At 37.1% G+C, this 24302-nt stretch overlaps 2 protein-coding genes and 1 long non-coding RNA gene across 12 annotated transcripts in view; 2 read left to right on the forward strand and 1 right to left on the reverse strand.

The window, feature by feature from the left end:
- The first annotated feature begins 1243 nt into the window (after window positions 1-1243).
- On the forward strand, window positions 1244-15436 carry LOC122868820 (nuclear GTPase SLIP-GC-like). Of its 10 annotated transcripts, none has more exons than XM_044181152.1 (24): window positions 1244-1405; window positions 3108-3189; window positions 3737-3849; window positions 4090-4161; window positions 4238-4288; window positions 5171-5204; window positions 5332-5364; window positions 5824-5917; window positions 7369-7585; window positions 7726-7953; window positions 9119-9313; window positions 9437-9612; window positions 10350-10443; window positions 10528-10615; window positions 10792-10913; window positions 12206-12379; window positions 12474-12631; window positions 12835-12952; window positions 13264-13385; window positions 13681-13888; window positions 14187-14268; window positions 14403-14481; window positions 14566-14608; window positions 14715-15436. In XM_044181152.1, exons 1-23 carry the CDS (start codon window positions 1259-1261, stop codon window positions 14597-14599), a joined length of 2721 nt encoding a protein of 906 aa, XP_044037087.1. In that variant the 5' UTR covers window positions 1244-1258; the 3' UTR covers window positions 14600-14608; window positions 14715-15436. The 10 variants fall into 10 exon arrangements, 9 of the variants coding, with proteins under 9 accessions (XP_044037087.1, XP_044037096.1, XP_044037088.1 ...); XM_044181161.1 differs by having other exon boundaries at window positions 13264-13372; window positions 13755-13888; XM_044181153.1 differs by having other exon boundaries at window positions 4250-4288.
- On the reverse strand, window positions 11085-12199 carry LOC122868825. The gene is made up of 2 exons (XR_006376189.1): window positions 11664-12199; window positions 11085-11199 (listed from the first exon to the last, which is right to left on the reverse strand). It is a non-coding gene; the product is annotated as an uncharacterized LOC122868825 (long non-coding RNA).
- A 4300-nt stretch (window positions 15437-19736) lies between the features above and the next one.
- The window catches only part of LOC122868823 (nuclear GTPase SLIP-GC-like), a 31406-nt gene continuing 26840 nt past the window's right edge, over window positions 19737-24302 (forward strand). Inside the window, exons 1-7 of the mRNA XM_044181164.1 lie at window positions 19737-19852; window positions 21058-21139; window positions 21687-21799; window positions 22040-22087; window positions 22201-22239; window positions 22493-22526; window positions 22626-22709. Of these exons, the coding sequence (XP_044037099.1) occupies window positions 21073-21139; window positions 21687-21799; window positions 22040-22087; window positions 22201-22239; window positions 22493-22526; window positions 22626-22709 (385 nt within the window). The 5' untranslated portion in view covers window positions 19737-19852; window positions 21058-21072. The remainder of the gene's footprint in view (window positions 19853-21057; window positions 21140-21686; window positions 21800-22039; window positions 22088-22200; window positions 22240-22492; window positions 22527-22625; window positions 22710-24302) is intronic.

The raw sequence follows: 24302 nt of genomic DNA on the forward strand, positions 1-24302 counted from the left end.
GCTGACTGCAGGGAAAAGTTGATTAGCTGTTGCAAACAGGCTTACATTTATACAAAGAAACAGGGATATCAGAAAGAACATCATGTACTGAGGACAGTATGTATTGTCCATGACCATGAGAGGAAAAGTATCAGTTTTGGGTAACGAAGCAGAGACTTTGGCAACTTACAAACAGAGGGAGTGTAGCATTCCTCCACTAGGGCGCTGTCTCCACACAAAGGGTGGAATCGTGTGCCAAGAGGCTGGGACCAGCTTGTGCACCAACGAAGGGAGAGCTAAGTCTAAACCACAGCTCCTCCCCACCTCTGTAGAAAACTTTCAGATTGTTGTACATTCTCATTTAAAACTCTGTGTAATGTTAAGAATAGCATTCTTTTTTAGGATGATGGGTACAGATTAACAGCTTGCTGACTGTGGTTTTCTGAATAGAAAAGATCCTTGTACAAGATGCTTTTCATCCTCCAATGCTTTAATAAATGCCAAATTAAGGAATAGCTTCTCTCCAGACTTTTCTTTTGAAAATAAACAAATGTGCTGACACATGCTCAGGCTGTATTTTATTTCTCATACCATCCTGCCATCCACTCCTCTCGCTCATGCTCCCTCATATGTCATGGTGTCATTGACCAGGGCTGTCAATCGTGATATCCGCTGTTCTCGTCAGCTGGTCACATCTATCCAATAGCACAGCGACACACCTTCATCGTTAATCCCCCCCTCGCGTCCTGTCCTTTTAACAGTGGTGGAAAGTGACAAAGTACATTTACTCAAGTATTGTACTCAAGTACAGTTTTGAGGTACTTACTATTTCCTTTTTATGTTACTTTATACTTCAACTCCACTGTATTTCAGAGGGGAATATTGTACTTCTTACTAGCACATTTATCTGACTCTTCAGATTAAGATTAGCATAAAAACACATGATAAACTCATAAAATGTAATGCAATATTTATTGATTTTCTGCAGAACGAGTACTTTTACTTTTGATACATTAAGTACATTTTGCAGATGATACTTTTATACTTTTACTTAAGTAGGATTTTGAATGCAGCTTTAACTTTTTTAAAGAGTACATTTACATTGTGGTATTGATACTTTTACTTAAATACTTCTTTCAGCACTGCCTTTTAAACACTGCTAGGTGTGTTTTGTTGCTAGGTGACCACACATTAGAATTGACCCTCAGGACTTTGGATGGGAATTTTACCCATTCCTGCCAATTTTCTACATGTTTTTACACATTTGAAATGATCTTGAATGATCGGAAACTGCTTTGTGGGCAGGGAGGAGAGTACGCTGGTGAGAGGTGGAGACAAAAGAAAGAGCTCAAGTTACAATAGATCAAGCACCAGAGGAGTCATATTTGTGCATTTAAGAGGAACAGACAGGAGGAACAGACAAAATGTAAGTACACTAACGTCAATGCATTACATTAATAACTGAATATATTACTGAGACACTAAGTTAAACAGTAAGATGATATGTAGAAGCATACATACGTGATATTTTGTATTATTAACCTAGTTATTAATATGCTATAGATTTATCTTTTTATACAGTGTAGATATACTTAAAAACTTAAGCCCTTTATTTTCTTTTATGACAAAACTGACAGGTTTTAGAGTTGTAGGAGGTAGTGGAAAGTAAAAAGAAGATACACTTTAATATGCTATTGCTTTGATAAAATGACATAATTAAATTTTTTTTTGAATACATAGAAATGGAAAACAGCATCTTTACTGTCTCCCTTTGTTTAACCTTGTCCATGTTGACTCATTTTCTAAAACTACAAGTTAATAAATCTGCTAAACTAGACATACTGTAAAAAACACTTAGGTAGGGGAGACAAGGAGACACAGATGCAACTAATTAGGGCGCGGCAAACAATCAAAACTGGAGGGAAAAGCAAACAAAGACAGGAAGTAAAACATCAAGACACACGAGGAGAGGAGAACACTTCAAAATAAAACAGGACAAAAACCCAAAACTATTTTATCAAGATAATCCAGTTATCAGGGTTTGATTTCTGTCACAACTGTCTGCTCTCAACAGATTTAAAGAGACACTGAAAAAGCACAAAACGTGTGTCTGAAATTTAAATTGTGAATATTCCTACAGGAGTATGTAAGTCACCAGATCTGTCAGTGTATCTAAACTATGGATTTGGAAATTTGAAAAATGGTTTATTATGAGTAGGATAAATATATCTTAACATTAATATTTATATACAGTATTTGTCATTGTATTTCAAAATAAAGTTAAGCCATATGCACCTTGTCCAGACAACCTATCACTGTGTGTTACTACATTTTACAGTGGAAATTAGAAGCTGCTCTGCAGTTTCGATGTCGCAACTTACAGTCACACAAGTCCCGAAGGCTTTGGAGGAAAAGCAGGTTTGATGTGATATGACTGGAGAGAGAGTAGACACTACTCTGAGTCTCCAAAACAAACTGGGCTTATATATTAAAGCTCATGACAAAACTTCACAGTCTACATGTAGCATTGAAGTTTTTGTTACAGGCAATAAAGTCAAGCATTGCATTTATGACATACTTTTTTAACATTTAGGCTCACAGCCGGCAACAGTGACATAAAACTGAGAAAAGAGAGCACCTACAATATAATGATAAATTACCTGTTATTAGTTTGCTATTGTGAATTATTTGTGGATTCCTACCCACCTGCTTGCGTCCTAAATTCTTGATCCTACGCCCAACATTTCTGGCCGAAGTGTAATAGAGAATATGATTTAAGATGTGTCTAAGCCCCATAATGCCTGTATTAGTTATTGATTTACAACATTAAACATTTACAACATGCTAAGGTTGCTGTAAATGTCTGTATGAAGTGTGCAGACAGGTAAGTAAAGAGCAGAGCACGCTCAGCTAGAAAGAAATTACAGATGGTCAGTTATTTGTGCCGTAACTTGTGACCTGACTCATATTTTACAAATCTTTGCTATGGACACTTTCTTGAGTCTGCCATTATCAGTCTCATAACCCCTTCCTTCACTTGAACTAAATTTAACTGATCATGACTATCTTAAAAATGTCAACTAGTAATGATTGATTAAAATATTATGATTTATTTGTTTACCTTCCAGTTGCTGTTCTTGGTCATGGATGATTTTGTGCGTACCAAATTAACTGAATGGGGTCTCAGCGAGTGGATAGAAAGATTTAAAGGTAAAGTATTAGCATGTTTCTTTGGTAGGCACAGATCTTATACAATATTAATATGACCTTCCAATACTGAAACATCTAATCATCTACTAATACAGACATCAAAAATGCTGCAACATTGTTCTGCAGTACAATGCTGACATACTGTATTCCTGACAGATATAGTTTTAAGAAAGTGGTCAGTGTCTGTGTTCAAAAGCACGTGTAGTAAAACCCTTTTACAATTCACAAAATTAGAAGAAACACTTAATTAACTTGAGAGTAACTGCTGTTCATTAGCATCTTGTGAGTTTGTGAGACGAGGATCTCAGAGCAAGCAGCACTGAAATCAAGACTGAAAAATGCTGAATAGTTAAAATCAAATCAATAAGCATTCAGCTCATACAACTACGCTATTAGCTTGGTGAGGCTGTAATGCTCTTAAAAATGTCAAATGAACAGCTGAACCCACACCTATTTCACTCCTTATGAAATAGATTTCCACAGCAATTTGAAAATGATTCTCTATTTTGCATGGCTAAGATTCAACTGAATATGTTTTTAATTACAGATGAAGGTATTGACGAGGAAAGTCTTTACTGTCTTTACGATCAAGATATTGATAACTTGATCCCAAAATTGGGACCAAGGGCGAAATTCAGGAAGAGACTCGAGTTGTTACAGGTAATGTTCAGCACTGTGAAGATACTTTACACAAATACTGTATTTGGTCGCATAAATCTCACTTATGTAGCTACGTGCCATTACTGTAGAATTTAAAGGAGCATGAACTTCTGTTAAAAGTTTTGATGACGCCTACAGACAAAGGATCGTAATATCTCATTGACAATAAAAGAATTTACTAGAATTTTACAACATTTCTTCACTAATGATGAATTTGCAACTATTTTCTTTTGTCATTAGAAAGAACAAAACACAACAAATCAGGAAACAGTTGATTCTTCTGCTCAAGTAAGCTCAGTTTCAAACAATCAGGTATCATCTAAGACATTTATTACAGTCATACAGATATATTTTTAATTTTACATGGTCTTGCACTTAAGAGTATTAGTTTTATTTGCAGTGTCAACAGCAGCATGAAGAAGCAGCTGATTCTTCTCAGGTAAGGATCACACTGACTTTCACAGGCATGTAATGAACGTGCCTCTATTCTTCATGCAAATGCGTTTAAGGCACTAAAGTTTCTGTTATAGGTTGAGGTTTTGTTATTTCCTGTTTTATTTTGGTAGTGTGTTCCTCTCCTTGTGTGTCTTGTGGTTTTACTTCCTGTTTTTGTTTACTTTCCTTCCAGTTTTGATTGTTGGTCCCTCCTTGATTGTTTGCACCTGTGTCTCGTTGTCTCACCTCCTAAATTGTCTTATTTAGTCCAGGTTTTTTCTTTTCCTTTGTTCATTGTTGGATCATTGTGTTCCTGTCGTGCGTGCGTGCGTGTGAGAGAGAGAGAGAGAGAGAGAGAGAGAGAGAGAGAGAGAGAGAGAGAGAGAGAGAGAGAGAGAGAGAGAGAGAGAGAGAGAGAGTTTGCTGGTATGGATTCTTTGTCTCCCTTGGACCGTGTTTGGATTTTACACTTTACATGCTCCCTGTCAGATTTGTTTATCCTCTTTGGCCTCACTTCCTTGTTTCCACCACTACTAGCTGGTATCCCATTTCCCATTACTTGGACCTGTATCTGCCACTCTGCCTGTAAGCTACTTCACCCCAATAAATACTGCAGCCATGCGGCTACTTCATCCTCATAGTGCTTCCTGGTCGTCTGCATTTGGGTCCACATACTGCACGCCATACGACAGTTACTTGATACAAAGTCATCTTTGTTTGAAGAATTTTCTCATTTGATCACAGTGCATAAATGCAAATATCGTTGTGCGAATTGTAAAGATTTGTGTTCAAGCCTGTGGAACCCTGTTAGAGAACAAAGCCTGTGTGAATATAATTTCTTGATCAAATACTGTTTTAAGAGTCAAATATTCATGTTTATCCTCAGGTTTGGCCGTCCACCAGTGACACAAGTGATAAAGGTGAGATACATAATGTTGACTGAATAACTATATTGAGAGCATGTTTTAATATTGTGAGAGGCACATGCAACAAACGTTTTTGCATTTTGCATTTTTGCTTCTTTTTGTTTAAAACAAATCCAAAAAGGAAAGAGAAAAAATATTCTGGAATCATACACAGGTATTTATATGACTTTCTAAACAATTACAACCTACTGTAGGGTCAAAATGTTTATATAATAATTATATAATTTTTTCTTGTATAGCAAATGTATGTTTCTATATCTTGGCCACAAAAAATACTTATGCTCATTGTTTGGCTTCTGATAAAATCTTATCAGAACACCTCGACAGCATACATCTTACTTATGGCATAAATGTATATTAAACTGCAGGAATCCATAGCAACAATATGTATGCTTCTGGTACTAAGTAAATAACTTAACTGTGGCCTTTAACTGGATGATGTTTTAAACCCAGACAACCATTTTATCCTGTGGTAAGTGACCATAGTATGAACCTGATGAAACACTCTGAAGCATCCAAATTGGCAGAAAGAGTACCTCATTGTGCATTACTGGTTACCAGATACACTGGTTCATGGTTCCTGCTGAATAGTTCTTTACTTTTACTCTGACAGAAGAAATCATACTGTCTAAGGTGAAACACACCATGAGTTGTGTCCATGAGAGAATACCTAACCAAGGCATCACAAAGCTCAATAAGTTCCTGAAGTAAGTATTAAGTTTTCCATATTCCATATTCTTTGTTGATGGTCCTGGTTCCACTCCTGACCAGGGGCTAGTTTCCATTAGAGATTTTAGGCTGGTCTGTAGTGTTGAGTCTTAATTTTGCTCTTAGCATTTAGTCTAATGCAAGTTAAGACTGTTTCACAAAAAGACATACTGACATATTTTAAGCCTAAAAAGTTAGCCAGCGTACCCCTAGGCTAACTCAGAACTAATAGCCATGTTTCCATAGTAAAAGTCAGTGACACCTACTGACCAGTGGTACCAAATGACAAAAAGAGGAAAATATGGCTGATAATTTGTGGTTTGTTAACAATGTTGTGGAGCGAATAATAAGAGGGAAAAGAGTTTTTGGAAACCGTAACCTGTTGGAAATACACTGCAGTGAGGATATTTTCAGATGTTTTCATTCAGAAGCTATCCAAAGCCTGACTGACAAGTAAACAGAAGTACTGAGAGATTAAGAAGCCTGCTCCAGGTCTACACTGTTTTACTGCTCCCATGCGACTGGAAGTTTTTTGTATTGGCACACTCTTTACTGGTAAAATTCAGCAAAATGTCCTTGTAACAATGGATTTCTTACAGAAGGAAAACGTTTTCTGCTGGAATGAAGGGCGCTGAGCAGTTTGCTTGGTGCAATGAATGAAATTAGATGTCTATCTGAAGTCTGACTATTAGTTTGATCTAAGCCATAGTCAAAGTCTACATTTGTGAAACTGAACCCAGGTCTTACAGAACTTCAGTCTGCCTTGGATGCTTTTCATTTCACAGACTCATCTTAAATGCACATGACAAAACTATATGGTATTCACTACACCTCCCAGAGTTTACCAGAAAGTAGCAGGTTCTTTGTTAGCATTATAGGCACAACCAGAAGCTATCACGTTTGCTGCATTACTTGCATAAGGCTGAAAAGTTTTAATGATGTCAACAGAGGAATTGTCCTCCTGGAGAGCGGTCAGACACTGCATCCAGGAAACTGCAGAAATGGTGGCTTCTAGTAAGATTAAGTCCCCTGCTAAGACAGTTTGCTATTGTCAACGACACAAATTCATGTGTCAGTGTACCAACGCTGACCTCAATGTGAGAGCACTGCAAGGGTTGCCCACCTTCACAAGCAAATCCAATATATGATTATTTATTCAAATGAATTAAATTTGGCTTAGAATTTTTCTGTCACCAATGCTGCTCTGATCAAGGCCCTTAGTCAAAGTCTACTTAGTCACAATTTCAAAACTCTTTTTTATTTATTTTGTTGATACTGCTTTAAAAGTGCTACCAGACAAACATCAGGTTCTTCACATACAATTAGTATACAATTATTGATTATAGCTGCTTCAAATTATGCTTGAGTAGGCTGTTCATAGATTTTGACATATTCTCTCAGTGTTTGTATATTTAATCAATTTACCCATATTTAAACTCTTCTACAACAGGGATAAAATCAGCGATTTGGAGACAGACAAGAGGGAGCTGGTCGGTGTCTTTGGTAAAACTGGGGCTGGAAAGAGCTCTTTGATAAATGCCGTCATTGGAGAGAAGAATCTTCTGCCCTCTGGAAGCATCAGTGCATGTACCACAGTCGTGATTAAAGTGGAGACTAACATGCAGAGCCAAAAGTATGAGGCAGACATTGAGTTCATTCCAAAAGAGGTAAAATGAGCTGAATATTTAAATGGTTAGTTAAAGGCTATTTGAAAAGTTATGATGTAGCTGCAAAAATACAGTTGCTGGTTACATTACATGCCATTTAAGTAAACGAAGTTAAACGTAATTATTGTTTTATTTTGTAGGAGTGGAAAGACGAGTTGTGGTCCTTGTTTAATTTGCTTGGGGATAATACAGATCAGGAACAGGAAGATGATGATTATCGTGAGACTGTTGAAAAGATGTCAGCGCTGTATGGAGAAGAATGGAAAGAAATCCCAAACAAATCCCCTGAAAACCTCATGGATAACAAATATTTCAGAGAAATTCCAGAATTTCACCTTTCCAGGAGGAAGATTTTGACATGTGAATCAGTAAGTAAGAGAAAACAGTCTTCTTTAAAAAAGAGTGGACTTGATCCATCTGTCCTTTATAACTACAACACCATATCACTTTATCACGCAATAACTTTGACTTAGAACACAGCTGGTCCATTACTTGATAGCTAATGGTAAAGTTACCTAGTTCACTTTTTGAGACGGTGCAGTCCCTCATTCGTCCAGGAGTGTTCTATCGTAGAAAAGGTTAAGGACTACGACTGAAACCTTTTCTACGATAGTTCACTTTTTGTAATTTTAGTTGACCCATATGTAAAAAATAAATCTCTCATATATTCTATACTGACATGTGGAAAGTGATGCTAGCCTCCCTGGTCTCTTTGGTCCTTTAGTAAAGCAATTAGGTGCTGCACAGCCGACACGCTTAGCTGCTGCCCATAGGTGGCGATTGTAAACAATACTCAGGAAAGATGGCGGACGGTTATCCCGTGAGTTATGACGTAATGTCGCATCTAGTGTTTTATATCTATGATCTATGCATCTAAACCAGGTTCAGCTATTGCAGAAGTCTTTTCAGTTCTAGCCAAAAAGCCCATATGCAAGTAAACTTTTTTCAGAACGCAGCTACCAGAGTTTTATGAAAAGAAAGAATATAAAGACATTTCCTCTGTTTAAATCCAAACTTAAAACCTTTTGTTTTTAATTAATTGTTTACCATCGCCCAAAATTGAACTTTTGTCTTCACTTTGGGTTTACTTTTTACCATTTATTATTCTGATTAATCTGACTCTTTGCCTTTGCTGTTAGTGTCAATGATAGTGTTTCTGAATTGCTCTTCTTTTTTTATCTTATCCTGTTCTAAATGTTTTATGCAATTTGTAAAGAAGTTTGAATGCCTTTCTGTGTGTAGTTTTCATGTTCTCCCTGTGTCTGCATGGGTCCCACAGTCCAAAAACATATAGGTTAATCTACTCTAACTCTAAAATTGTCCCTAGGTGTGAATGGTTGTTTGTCTCTATGTCAGCCCTGTGATTAACTGGTGACCTGCCCAGGGTGTACCTCGCCTCTCAACCAATGTCAGCTGGGATCGGCTCTAGCCCCCCGTCACCTTGCAAAAAGGATAAGCGGTTGTAGACAATGGATGGATGGATAAATAAAATTGCTTTGTGTTGTCTTAATTTAATTTTATTATTTATTGCAGGCTAGAGATCTGTCTGCAAAATTGGTGAAATACACAAGAACTGCCTCAGAACACGGAGACGGTAAGAGGTATTGGCCACTAGTGAAGTGTGTGACTGTCAGGGTGCCTAGGAATGACCTTCTCCAGCATGTCACACTTGTGGATCTTCCTGGAAATGGGGACCGTAACAAGAGCAGAGATAAAATGTGGAAAGGGGTAATTTATTCACATGCAATGCTGTTTGTGTATTATTGTGTTATCCAGAAACTGTAACATCATGTCATTACAGAGCACTGATAATTAATTAATCATATTTAACTTGTGATTATGCCCCTCCAGGTTGTCGGAAGTTGTTCTACTGTGTGGATTGTGACTGACATTAATCGAGCAGCAGCAGAGAAAGAACCCTGGGAGATCCTGGAAAGTACCAGTAGCCTCATGGGAAATGGTGGCCAGTGTCAGCAGATTCACTTTATCTGCACCAAGTCTGATTTTATTGAGGATTCAGATGATCAGTAAGTGATTTAAGATACAGTGCAAGTGACAAATTAGACACCTTGCAAGTGTCTAATTTGGACTAGGCAAGAGCTTAACAGGAGTAAGCACAAGCAAATACACACATACAATATTATATATATATATTATATATATATATAATATATATATATATATTATATATATATATATATACATAATATTGTCACAGCACAGATAGTACTGGCAAAAGGCTTTCTCATTAGTTCAGGGGCAGGGGTTTTCAAAGTCTGACACTGTGGGGGGGCCGCCTCAAACAAAATTATGCAATTATGTAATTTGGTACTATATAATGAAATGGAGACACTGTTCAATTGGTACACTTCATGTTAATGAATTCCAATTAATTGGGAGTGTAACCTAGACTTTTAGTCAGTGCACAGCAGAACAGCTGAACATGAATAATTCCTCTAGAAACTTTATAAGCTCAACACAAATAACTAGACTAAAATAGCTGTCTCTGACTCTATTTTCCCTATTAATGATTATCAAATTAAATTGTTCTTTCCTGAAATGTCCTAGGAAATTATGGACCTGTAAAATAAAGTGTTAGCCTTTTCAGTATAAATGGTAGAGTCATTATTAATAAGTGCAGGTTTAACACAAGATAATTTGGACTTTTATTCTGAGAAGAAAGAAGATTGTATGCAAAAATGTTGGAATTCCATTGCTCCAAATATTGTATGAGGTACCACTTGATACAAAGCTTTTCTTATAGTTCAGCAGCTGGTGTTCGTGCTCTCATATTTAAAAGAAACATGCAAGCCAAGGAAGCAGTGAGCAAAGAATACAGGAAACTTAACAAAGTTAAGGTGAGTTTTATAGACTGACACAAACACAAAGATTGTCTACAACTGCAATCATGCCTTAAAATCAATAAAAACACTTTTTTCCAGAAACATTTCAGTGATGACTGCTTCAAAGTGTTGACAGTGAGCTCCAAAGAGTTTCTACAGACAGAATGTCTAAACCCAGATGAAACTGGTAGGTGAATTCTCCATATATGAGCACTTTGTGGAAAACAGTATATGTACAGCTCAAATACATATTCTGTTTTAGTTTCCTTTAACCACTTGAATTCAAACATGAATGACTAATTGGATTATGACATTTAAATGTAAGTGTAATATGTATGTAAGAATGTTAATATGTTTTTACAGAAATACCCAAACTTCAGGGGTTTCTGCAAAATCTCAATGACTGTCACTCAGAGACATTAAACTATGTGTCTGGAGCTTATGGGATTCTCTCTCTGATTCAAGGGGCCAGCTGTAGAGAAGTGGTAAGATCAAGTAATAATTCATTGTCTTTAAGTGTCACAGTTATTATATTCAATCTTATTGACACAAAATAATAATATTCATAGCTGAAAAGATGAGTTAGCTGTTGGTAGCACATTCCCATTGAAGTATATTGCTGGTTAGGTTTGAAACCCGCCACAGAGACAGGCAAAGATGGTTGAAATATGGGAGTAACCCGTTTATTTGTCACCACAACAACTCAGTTATTAGTAGAAAGTTGAAAAGTTTCTTAGTTGGGTGTTTTCAGTATGTGTGTGTGTGGTTTTTCTATAAAACAGAAAATACAGAGCAAAAATAAATATACATAATATTAACATTGACTGTTAAACAAAAATACACAATGTATATTTAGCAAAATACAGAATTAAAAGGATGCAAGAAAACAAATTAGGTATGTCATGCACGTTAAGTTAAACAATAAAACAGCTAAATCTGCTCTATATAGCGGTGCTTGGTCTGGACATGTTCTGCGCACGTGCGCATTAAGTTGTTTACAACTTAGAATCTCTCGAAAACGAGCACTTAGACAAGTAAACTGCACCGAAATACAAACGAAATATACAAACACAACATCAGTATAAGCAAGTATGAATAAAGGTAACATATATATACAGCGTAACATCGTGCTAAAGACAATAATCTCTTATCATTAGCCATAGTGACGCACTTTATAAAAGCAAATAGAATACCAGAACACACAAGCGATCCTACAAAGATCATATATAACTTACTTTCAATAGACGCACAACACCCGAACGATGAATGAAACTATATAAGATATAAAACAGAAAAGCTCAGAATCTGCGTCAGCGCTCCGCTGGACTCGCTTTCAGCTTTGCACTAAACGTTGTGGGCGGGATGATCGCCTGCACGTCAATCCGTGAACGCTGATCGGCTGCTGTGCTGGAGAGAGAGATTTATATCAGAAGGCATATTATTCTGATGAATATAATGGCCTTCTTAACAATAGCAAATAAGTAAGCTGAAGTAAACTACGCTCAAATTCAGTGAAAACATGGTAAATAAAGTCAAGTCACAGACTTCCTAAATCTATGCGGAGTAAATTTTAGCCATCAAGAAAGATGATTTCCTGAATTTTTGTTTCTTCAGAGAGGCTACAAAACCACAGTAATTTAAAGGTGGTTGTACTCAAGACTAACAGAATTTCATAAATAAACAAATGAACAATAAAGACTGTCTTGAAAGAACAGCCAATCAGGTAGCAGTATAGTTTCATTGATTTAAAAACTGAATGTGTTGTGTTTGATTTCAGGCTGACCAAAAAACAGATGTGTGCACAGAGCTTGAAGAAAAGATGAGGCATGAACTTGATAGAGTCAGAAAACCCATGGAAGAGGCTCATGAGGCTTTTGAAAAATGCCTTAACGAGGGGGTTGAAAAATCTAAAAGTTCATGTGAACGAGTCTTGAAGTCCGTCTTACATCCTGTACGTATTTGTATTGTAATTACATCAAAACAATTTGCTTTGCACTTCATATGAAAATGTTATCTGCTTTTTATTTTTATTTTTTTTGTTTCAGACATGGGTAAAAGGGGGCGGTTTTCACAAGATATTGAAGTGTATCGTTGCGAACAATGGCACCCACAAACCAAAAAGCCGGAAACAAATAAACCTCAATGTGAAGTTAGCTTCATGCCTGACTGACAGCATTGATGAGGAATTCAAGAAGACCTTCCCGTAAGAAATGACTTCATGAGGACATAAAACCCTTTGTTGGCCCATTTACAAACTATGGAGAATGTGTAGAATTAACAAATTCTACATTATACACTTATAGAAATAATGTAATATAAGACATATATACAAATGACATTATTAAAATACACACTTTTCACATTTCTACTTTTTATGAACCATTTCAACTTGTTAACATGTTTCAGAAATGAAGGAAAATGTGGACCATTCAACGGGGTCATCAACACGTTTTCACTTGACACAACAAGGCTGATTCAGAAGTACAAAGATGTCGAACTGCAGCTGATATTTCTCAAGACAGAGGTAAAAGATACGAATAATACCATATATCCATTAGTCCATTATCAAGCTGTTTGTCCAAATTAAGCCAAACATCCAGTTTGTGACTGATGACTGGAATGAAGACTAAACAGTAAAGAATTAAACACAAAAATATATATATATACTGAGCTGTTAACATATTCATATATAATGTATATGAAGAATGTTATCAATACAGTAAATGTTGTTAGCTATGTAGATAAAAACTCTAAGCACCCAAAGAGACAAAGATTAGTAGAATTTGTATTACCTTGACATTATTTACAAATATTATAATCTATATTTTATTTAAGGAAAAAAAAATGAAGACAAAACTCAACAAAATCATCCGGGAGCGTAAGAAAACAATCTACAGCAGTCTGACAACAACAATCCAGGAAACCATGCAAGATTGCTATAAAAGTAAGATTACAACATCCATCCATCCATTTTCTACCGCTTGGTCCCGTTAGGGGTCGCGGGTGACTGGAGCCTATCCCAGTGACTTTGGGCCTTAGGCAGGGTACACCCTGGACAGTGGCCAACTCGTCGCAGGGCTAACACAGACACAGACAAGGACAGACAACCATTCACTCTCACATTCATTCAATACGGGCAATTTAGAGTTATCAATTAACCTACACATGCATCGATCCCACGAACCCACGATCTCCTTATTGGGAGGCAGGAGCTTTAGCCGCTCTGCCACCGTGCACCCCTAAGATTACAACAATTATACACATTTACATTCATCATGACTGTGCAGGAAAATGTAGTTTGACAACAATGTTCTGTTTTATTGTAGAAGCAGCAGGATTTAGAGGACAGGACTCGCTGAAAAACATGAGGGACACTATTGAGAAGCATGTACATGATTCAAAGAACACCATGTTTGAGCAGGCTAAAGATGTTATGTTGAACCAGCTGAGATGCTTGAAGGTTTGGCACATTTCATAACACGTCATAAGATAATGATATAGTAATTTTCTATATTCAAGTGGAATATGCATCATTCTGAAAGCTGCTTTTGCTACTAAAAACACTGCAGGTACTTTCACCAACATGCAGCTATTGTTATTAATCTAAGACAGAAAGATACAAAAGCTTATGTAGCTATTAACCCTTTTGTCCAGTCTGAACACACATCTAAACAGTTAATTCAGGTAGGATTCAGTTAATCTTGAACACAGTATTTGGCTCTGAGTGATAAATGACAAAGATTTTGATGCTGAATTAGGAGGACATCCTGAAGACACTGGAGGAAACAATGCAGGAATCAATCGAACTGTCGCTCAAGACAGATGGTGACTCAATCCCAGGTAAAGGGAACTCAAATAAAAATATGATAATCACTAAAAATACTGTGAATATCTTCTTGAAATTAATAAGCCAACACATTTCCAACAGTGTAATTAACAGTGTGCTTGTTGTAAACAATGCATTTTTTCCCTAGATGTTACAGGGGAGCTTGTGATGGTAAAGCAACATTACAATGAACTGAGAGGAAGCGCAGATGAGGAAACACTAATTTGGTAAAAGTTTTACTAAAATGTCTACATAATGCCCTGATCATGAGCTGCTCTGAATAATGCTAACACTGCTTTTAATTTCACTAGCGCTGATCCACCCGGCCCAGTAGCTGCACCGTGACGTGTGCAGGTACGTTTTAGTGAAACTGATGATCCAAACCGAGGAAAATGACAGCTCTGCTGTTTGTTTTTACTGTTCACAACCTTGCTGTTTATCTCTGTGGTGGACGTTTCAGGTTTGCTGGGTGGAGAGAAACAGCAGAGGCCTGATTACCCACTGAAGGTCCCTGCGGCCACGCTGATTAGAGACGTGAGGCCTCTGGATTTGGTCTCAACCATTTTTATCAAGTTGTTATCCCTGTTCTCTTTGAGTGTTGTTTTGATTTATACTTTGAGTTTGCTTCTTGTGAATTACATGCAGAGAGATTTTAGCTGTTTTTGGGGGGGGTATTTTTGCCTTTAATTAATTGTAGATCAGAGGCAGACAGAAACTGTGGGGAGGGGGGGGTTGACGAGCAGCAAAGGTCCACAGTTGGATCCAAACCAGGGACGTTGTGGTTTTACTTTTTAATGATATTACAGTGTTTTTCTTGTTCTTGGGTATATTTTCATGTTTTTGTTGATTGGGATGGGCGCGCTGACATTTCAGTGATTTTATGGATGTCCACATTAAACCTTGAACCTCGATTACAGTACATACTGTAGGTTGGATTTGACATAAACTTTAGGCTTTTCAATGAATGATCTTAATCTTTTTTCTTTCATGTTCAAGGACAAAACTGTTGCTTGCTTAAAACAATAGTTGTAAACCATCTTATCTGGCTTCTTGTTATTTACACCATTTTTATTTTTGTTTTCTTCTAATCTACACTGATTCTAAATGCATGCAAGTATTTGATATGGTATATGTCCAATAAACCTCAATAAAGTTCACTTTTGAGTGAAAGTGCCACACATAGTTTGGCTTATCCCCAACCTTGGATTCACACAGATTATACACTGTACATCTTGTCGATATCTGGAATTTGTTAATGCTGCATTTTGCTATCACCGTTATTTCCCCCTCCCATTCATCAGTCTGTGCACTCTGAGAGGTGAGATTAGGGGATCCGTCTATGAATGCAAAGTCCAGACTGTTCTTCATGTCCAGGCAGGTGTGTTCTTATTCATTTAGGATTAATGGTAATAGCAGGTATTTATGGTAGCAAAGCGCCACTGACTGATGCAATAAAATGGAACATGCGGACACACATATGTGGGCTATAAAGAGGGACCGGCTTCATTAGGATTTTTTTTAATACTTCTTTTTGGTCCTGTGGTTTATCTGCAGTCGTGTCAGTTTCTATTTTATCACTGTGGCTGATCTCATATGCCTTAAGGTTAATTCCTCTTCAGGGTAAATGGTTGGCATTATTTTCGGTTAGTTTTGGGTGTGTGCAATGGTGAGTAAGCTGATTGTAGATACTCTGTATCAGCAAGTTCTAAATCTGTACACACGATAGGAACAATTTCAGCACACAAACGGCTTTACTGAAAAAAACTATGAAACTAAAGCTTCCTGGAATTTGTGATTGCAACACTTACATGCAATGCTTGCAAATGTTTGTAATAAGCACTGATTTCTACACTGAATAATCCAAGTCAGAGCCACGTGTTATGTGCACTGGTCAAAAAGTAAATCCTCAATAAGCTTTTTACAGAAACATAATGGTCTGATACTTGAATGAAGTTGTCTTCTGTGGCAGCACTGTCAGGCTGTGTATTCGTCTCAACATGTTCCAAAACCATTTCTAACTTCATATGAACCACATCTAACTGTTTATCCATGCCTTTGTCATATTGCTATGGTCTTTCTGTTGTAGCAGCCGATAAACTCATTAAACCATGTGATCTCTGTCAGTGCAAGGAGGGGACAGTTATTATAAGTTATTATTATAATATTCAAGTGATTATAATAAAAGTGATTGTTCATTAATACTTAACCAATCAATTCTAATTATGGACCATTTTTACAGTGAATTTTCAGGGAGACACCTGATTTTACAGCCTTAAATAAAAAAATTCAGAACTTATAAAAAGCCAAAAGGAAATGGACTAACTGATGACAAATAACTAGAGTTTTTGTCTTTGTTCAGAGTGTATAATTGATCTAAGGTGTAAAATCAATTCATTCAAATAATCAGCACATGTGAATGAATGTTACATTGTAACTCGTGCTATGGTCATAGGTGGAGATAAGCTATGACGGGGCTCTAACATAACTCCTCTAGGGTTCAGCCACTGATCTCTGCAAATTTAATACAACAAAATTCAATTTACTGGATGGAGCATGCATGTCAGCCATATTGCTCTGTGCGCCATGTAGACAAAATTAGAGCACTTTGTATCTTTAATATTTATTCAACCAACTGATGTTCAAAGTTCATTCTTGACTGTGAAAACAATGACAGCTTTCCATTTTTCCAGCTTTTAGGTTGCTTCTGTACATGGGCAGCAGGTGTAGTCAACCTTGGATTCATGATGGTTACAGTGGTTTCAATTCATGGTCCAGTTTCTCAGCCAAAAAACTGTATACAAATGTCTATTGAAAGGCCCCTGCCCAATGTAAAGCAGCTGGATTAACTTTGCATAAATCCAAATGAGCCAAGTGGACTGGCACCGACTCAGAGGACCTGGGATCCCGTCTAAAGAAACGCTGTAGAGGATGCCAGTGTGTGAGTGAGGTCTGATTTAGGAGGCTCCAACTGAGATCTTGCAGTCAGACAATATCTGACTGAGAGTAAGTAGGTTTTTAAACACTAGTTAATTACTGTGCTTTGTCATTTGATCAGGTTCTTTATATGTGGATTTACAGAACACCATATAGCAAGTGCTGTTGGTCTCTTTTTTTCTTCAGTACAAATAATATGCTGGAAAAACTCATGTAAATAGGAAATTACTGGTAGTAGTGGGCTCTCTGGTCCTGGCATCAAGACTTCTTCCTGTCTGCTCACTTCATACTTGCTGTTTGATAAATCACAGACACTGACTGACTAATCACAGATAATTCCAGCTGGTTTAGTTGGTGTCATTTTGGGGAACTGCCTGTTTTATATTGATCAAAAGAGAAGACAAATAGAGAGATTTCAGGTATACTGAAAGTCAAACAATAATCTTTCTGAACATCACTGAATCCTCCATGTTCAAATATTAACTGTGGGGAGAAAATCAAAACATCTGTTCAGCAAAACGTTGACTTCTGCTGCCCTCTGGTGTTCATGGTGATTGATACAGCACAAAGGATTTTGAAATATTAAAACACAAGCTTCACAGCAATATTAGAGACTATCATACCCATAATAAAATACATACGGCAGAAGCTGCATTAGCTGTACAATATAGAGTATATCACATATCAAAATCCACATGACAATACATAAACAAAGGGTCAATATATAAACAACTGTAAGTGTATGTGAGCACATTCTCATGTGACAGTCAACAGCGTATTACAGCTTCTTCTTCTTTGAGCTTTATAGTCAGTTTCATTGTTTAGCTGTCCGGCCCACCAACTTTGCTGTTTTGGTTCACTCTCATTGTTCTCATAGCTTCATTTTCGGCCTCAGCAGGCAGCTGTTTTCAGCAAAAAAGCTCTTTAACCAGACACACTTAGCGACTAGCTGGTAAACATAGGCTTTTGCTAAATAATATATATATACATCACGTCTGGATTTATGGTATTGTCTAACCTGACATTGTAGCTGTAGGTGCGCTGAACATTATTATTATTATTATTATCATCTTTATTATTATTATTATTATTATTATTATTGTTATCATTATTATCATAAAGTCCTCCTAGCTAGATTTTCCTCCATTTTGAAGTTTTTGAAAAACACATGTTTCAACATCTTCTAAACTGTAGGTCCGATTGCTACCAAATTTTCGGTTGATCATCATCGGACGAAGCTTATCAAAAGTTGCAAAAGGCTTGTTGATGTCTTGTTTAGTTTTCAAGATATTGACCAATGAACTTCAAAAGGGGTGTGGCTCACCACATAAAGAGACCAAAGTCAACAACCGCTGGGCCAATCATCACAAAACTTATTAAGATATGTCCACATAAGTACCTGAAACAACATGAAGTTTCATTCAAATCGACCACTAGGGGACGCTACAAATGCAAGAAATGTGCGTGCAGTAACACGAATCAGACTATAAATCACAAATTGTTTTTTTCATTCTATTTGTGAAAATGCAAATCAGGGAGATTTCACAGCTTTTTTTCACATCTAGACCACATTTGACAAGGTCGAGATCAAAAGCTTTGAACTTCTAATGGTCTGTGTTGGCTTGAATATGAATATATATATATATGTATATTATCTGTGACACATGGCGTTGCCAGCCACTTCTTTGCACCTGCATATGAGCAGGGAGGGTGTAAAGAGGGGGAGGGTCGTGCTGGCTCTACAGTTCCACCAAACAAATGAAGCTCTGGCGAAACTTCAGTCAGGAAGACTATACTTTTGCATGCTCAGGCTGTATTTTTATTATTTCTCATACCATCCTGCCATCCTCTCCTCTCGCTCATGCTCCCTCATATGTCATGGTGTCATTGACCAGGGCTGTCAATCGTGATATCCGCTGTTCTCGTCAGCTGGTCACATCTATCCAATAGCACAGCGACACGCCTTCATCGTTAATCCCCCCCTCGCGTCCTGTCCTTTTAACAGTGGTGGAAAGTGACAAAGTACATTTACTCAAGTATTGTACTCAAGTACAGTTTTGAGGTACTTACTATTTCCTTTTTATGTTACTTTATACTTCAACTCCACTGTATTTCAGAGGGGAATATTGTACTTCTTACTAGCACATTTATCTGACTCTTCAGATTAAGATTAGCATAAAAACACATGATAAACTCATAAAATGTAATGCAATATTTATTGATTTTCTGCAGAACGAGTACTTTTACTTTTGATACATTAAGTACATTTTGCAGATGATACTTTTATACTTTTACTTAAGTAGGATTTTGAATGCAGCTTTAACTTTTTTAAAGAGTACATTTACATTGTGGTATTGATACTTTTACTTAAATACTTCTTTCAGCACTGCCTTTTAAACACTGCTAGGTGTGTTTTGTTGTTAGGTGACAACACATTAGATTTGACCCTCAGGACTTTGGATGGGAATTTTACCCATTCCTGCCAATTTTCTACATGTTTTTACACATTTGAAATGATCTTGCGGAAACTGCTTTGTGGGCAGGGAGGAGAGTACGCTGGTGAGAGGTGGAGACAAAAGAAAGAGCTCAACTTATAGTAGATCAAGCACCAGAGGAGTCATATTTGTGCATTTAAGAGGAACAGACAGGAGGAACAGACAAAATGTAAGTACACTAACGTCAATGCATTACATTAATAACTGAATATATTGCTGAGACACTAAGTTAAACAGTAAGATGATATGTAGAAGCATACTGTGCTATTTTGTATTATTAACTTAGTCATTAATATGCTATAGATATATATTTTTTATACAGTGTAGATATACTCAAAACTTAAGCCCTTTATTTTCTTTTATGACAAAACTGAAAGGTTTTAATCTGTTAAACTAGACATACTGTAAAAAACACTTAGGTAGGGGAGACAAGGAGACACAGGTGCAACTAATGATGGCACAGCAAACAATCAAAACTGGAGGGAAAAGCAAACAAAGACAGGAAGTAAAACATCAAGACACACAGGAGAGGAGAACACTTCAAAAACAGGACAAAAACCCAAAACTATGACAAATCTGCTCTAAATCTTGCAGTTCCATTTATGTTCCCTGTTCGCGTAATATAAAATGTTTTATCAAGATAATCCAGTTATCAGGGTTTGATTTCTGTCACAACTGTCTGCTCTCAACAGTTTTAAAGAGACACTGAAAAAGCACAAAATGTGCGTCTGAAATTTAAATTGTGAATATTCCTACAGGAGTATGTAAGCCACCAGATCTGTCAGTGTATCTGAACTATGGATTTGGAAATTAAGTTTTTGTTACAGGCATTAAAGTCAAGCATTGCATTTATGACATACTTTTTTAACGTTTAGGCTCACAGCAGGAAACAATAACATAAAACTGAGAAAAGAGAGCACCTACAATATAATGATAAATTACCTGTTATTAGTTTGCTATTGTGAATTATTTGTGGATTCCTACCCACCTGTTTCCGTCCTAAATTCTTGATCCTACGCCCAACATTTCTGGCCGAAGTGTAATAGAGAATATGATTTAAGATGTGTTGAAGCCCCATAATGCCTGTATTAGTTACTGATTTACAACATTAAACATTTACAACATGCTAAGGTTGCTGTAAATGTCTGTATGAAGTGTGCAGACAGGTAAGTAAAGAGCAGAGCACGCTCAGCTAGAAAGAAATTACAGATGGTCAGTTATTTGTGCCATAACTTGTGACCTGACTCATATTTTCCAAATCTTTGCTATGGACACTTTCTTGAGTCTGCCATTATCAGTCTCATAACCCCTTCCCCTTAAAAATGCCAACTAGTAATGATTGATTAAAATATAAATTATTTGTTTACCTTCCAGTTGCTGTTCTTGGTCATGGATGATTTTGTGCGTACCAAATTAACTGAATGGGGTCTCAGCGAGTGGATAGAAAGATTTAAAGGTAAAGTATTAGCATGTTTCTTTGGTAGGCACAGATATTATACAATATTAATATGACCTTCCAATACTGAAACATCTAATCATCTACTAATACAGACATCAAAAATGCTGCAACATTGTTCTGCAGTACAATGCTGACATACTGTATTCCTGACAGATATAGTTTTAAGAAAGTGGTCAGTGTCTGTGTTCAAAAGCACGTGTAGTAAAACCCTTTTACAATTCACAAAATTAGAAGGAACACTTAATTAACTTGAGAGTAACTGCTGTTCATTAGCATCTTGTGGGTTTGTGAGACGAGGATCTCAGAGCAAGCAGCACTGAAATCAAGACTGAAAAATGCTGAATAGTTAAAATCAAATCAATAAGCATTCAGCTCATACAACTACGCTATTAGCTCGGTGAGGCTGTAATGCTCTTAAAAATGTCAAATGAACAGCTGAACCCACACCTATTTCACTCCTTATGAAATAGATTTCCACAGCAATTTGAAAATGATTCTCTATTTTGCATGGCTAAGATTCAACTGAATATGTTTTTAATTACAGATGAAGGTATTGACGAGGAAAGTCTTTACTGTCTTTACGATCAAGAAATTGATAACTTGATCCCAAAATTGGGACCAAGGGCGAAATTCAAGAAGAGACTCAAGTTGTTACAGGTAATGTTCTGCACTGTGAAGATACTTTACACAAATACTGTATTTGGTCGCATAAATCTCACTTATGTAGCTACGTGCCATTACTGTAGAATTTACAGGAGCATGAACTTCTGTTAAAAGTTTTAATGTTGTCTACCGACAAAGCATTATAATATCTCTTTGACAATAAAAGAATTTACTAGAATTTTATAACATTTCTTCACTAATTATGAATTTGTAACTATTTTCTTTTGTCACTAGAAAGAACAAAACACAACAAATCGGGAAACAGTTGATTCTTCTGCTCAAGTAAGCTCAGTTTCAAACAATCAGATATCATCTAAGACATTTATTACAGTCAAACAGATTATATTTTTAATTTTACATGGTCTTGCACTTAAGAGTATTAGTTTTATTTGCAGTGTCAACAGCAGCATGAAGAAGCAGCTGATTCTGCTCAGGTAAGGATCACACTGACTTTCACAGGCATGTAATGAACGTGCCTCTATTCTTCATGCAAATGCGTTTAAGGCACTAAAGTTACTTGATACAAAGTCATCTTTGATTGAAGAATTTTCTCATTCGATCACAGTGCATAAATGCAAATATCGTTGTGCGATTTGTGTTCAAGCCTGTTAGAGAACAAAGCCTGTGTGAATTTAATTTCTTGATCAAATACTGTTTTAAGAGTCAAATATTCATGTTTATTCTCAGGTTTGGCCGTCCACCAGTGACACAAGTGATAAAGGTGAGATACATAATGTTGACTGAATAACTATATTCAGACCACGTTTTAATATTGTGCAACAAACATTTGCTTATTTTTATTTAAAACAAATCCAAAAAGGAAAGAGAAAGTTGGATCTTCAGGGCGAGTCCAACTCACCAACTAGAAAACGACGACATGACATTATCCCGGAATCATACACAGGTATTTATATGACTTTCTAACAATTACAACCTGCTGTAGGGTCAAACCTTGTATGTTATGAAATTTTTACTTGTCTAGCAAATCCATGTTTCTGTATCTTGGCCACAGAAAAAGCTTTCTCATTGGCTGGCCGGTGTTAAATTCTTTTCAGAACACCACGTGGTATGCATGCAATAAATGTAAATTAAACCGCAGGTATCCATAGCAACAACACATATGCTTCTGGTAATAACTTAACCGTGGCTTTGACGAAATATCACTGCCAAAATCCAAGACTGATCATCAGGTTACCACTGAATCAAAAGGTTGTCTGGGTTTAAAACATCACGAGCGCAAATGAGATGATGATGCGTGCGGATGTAGAGAAGCCGCACGTGCAACTCAAACAGCCATTATGCGAGCGCTTTCACAGCACTCGCGCGCAGAATATCTCTGCTCATGTGAGCAAAAATAGTAGCCTGGAGGAGAAAACCATGCTTTGAGCGCGCGCAAAATCTGAAGTAACGCGTGACTGTTTTCCCCAAGCGCATTGCTCTCCTGCTTGCAAAACTTTCATCTGCTCGCTCCCGCTTTTTTCTTTATGGCAGTAAGTGGGCGGACCCAGTCATCATTGTATCCCTAAATATAATTGTTTACAGTCCTCATATTTTGGGAATGTAAAGGTACGTCACGCCGTGTTGCATTTTGGGAGGTGGTCACCATCTCGTGAGGAACGCGCTCTGTTCTGCTACCTGTGCCTGCTACGTTAGTTAGCTGTTTACCTTATGTTTTGTTTGGCTAAAAAGTTGGTCAAGTCGATCAAATCAGGAGAAGGGAATAGAGAAAGAAAAGGGACCCTACGGGGAGAAACTGAATTGCAATGCCAAGCAACGGCATTTGGACAAACTAAGCACGATAAACACCATAGATCCATATGACTTGGCAGCCCAAGAGTGGATCACAGAGGAGATGCACCACTCACATACCCGGACATTGTAAACTATCTCGTTTTTGGATGAGAAAAAACTAAACAGTGAGCAGGTGAAAGTTTTGCGGGCAGGAGAGCAATGATAGTGCGCTCGGGGAGAACAGTCATGTGCTCCTTCGGATTCTGCACGCATAAAGCATGGTTTTCTCCTCACAGGCAACAATATTGCTCGCACGAGCAGAGATATTCTGCGCACGAGTGCTGTGAAAAAAATTATATGCGTGCGCGGCTGTTGCACATGGATTTCATTTGTGCTTGCGGTTTTTGGCAGCGATATTCTGTCATACGTGGCCTTTTACTGGATGATGTTTTGAACCCAGACAACCTTTTTTATTCAGTGGTAAGTGCCTGATGATCAGCCTGAGGCATCCTAAATTGACTTGGCAGAGGAAGTGCCTCATTGTGCATTTCTATTTACGGGATTCATGGTTCCTGCTAAATAGTTCTTTACTTTCACTGACAGACAAAACCATACTATTTGATGTGAAAAACATCATGAGATGTGTCCATAAGAGACTACCTAACCAAGACAACAAAAAGCTCAATGCTTTCCTGAAGTAAGTATTCACTTTTTCATATTCCATATTCTTCCATATACTTTGTTGTATGGGCCTGGTTCCACTCCT

The sequence above is a fragment of the Siniperca chuatsi genome, linkage group LG21, assembly GCF_020085105.1.
Source record: "Siniperca chuatsi isolate FFG_IHB_CAS linkage group LG21, ASM2008510v1, whole genome shotgun sequence".
NCBI lineage: Eukaryota > Metazoa > Chordata > Actinopteri > Centrarchiformes > Sinipercidae > Siniperca > Siniperca chuatsi.

What these genes read in the sequence shown, in the direction of transcription:
- LOC122868820 (XM_044181152.1), top strand. Translation starts at nt 1,259, where the DNA reads ATGATCGGAAACTGCTTTGTGGGCAGGGAGGAGAGTACGCTGGTGAGA. An exon ending in GCTCAGTTTCAAACAATCAG is followed by an intron (nt 4,162 to 4,237) that starts GTATCATCTAAG and finishes TAAGAGTATTAG; the next exon opens with TTTTATTTGCAGTGTCAACA. An exon ending in GAATTCAAGAAGACCTTCCC is followed by an intron (nt 12,632 to 12,834) that starts GTAAGAAATGAC and finishes AACATGTTTCAG; the next exon opens with AAATGAAGGAAAATGTGGAC.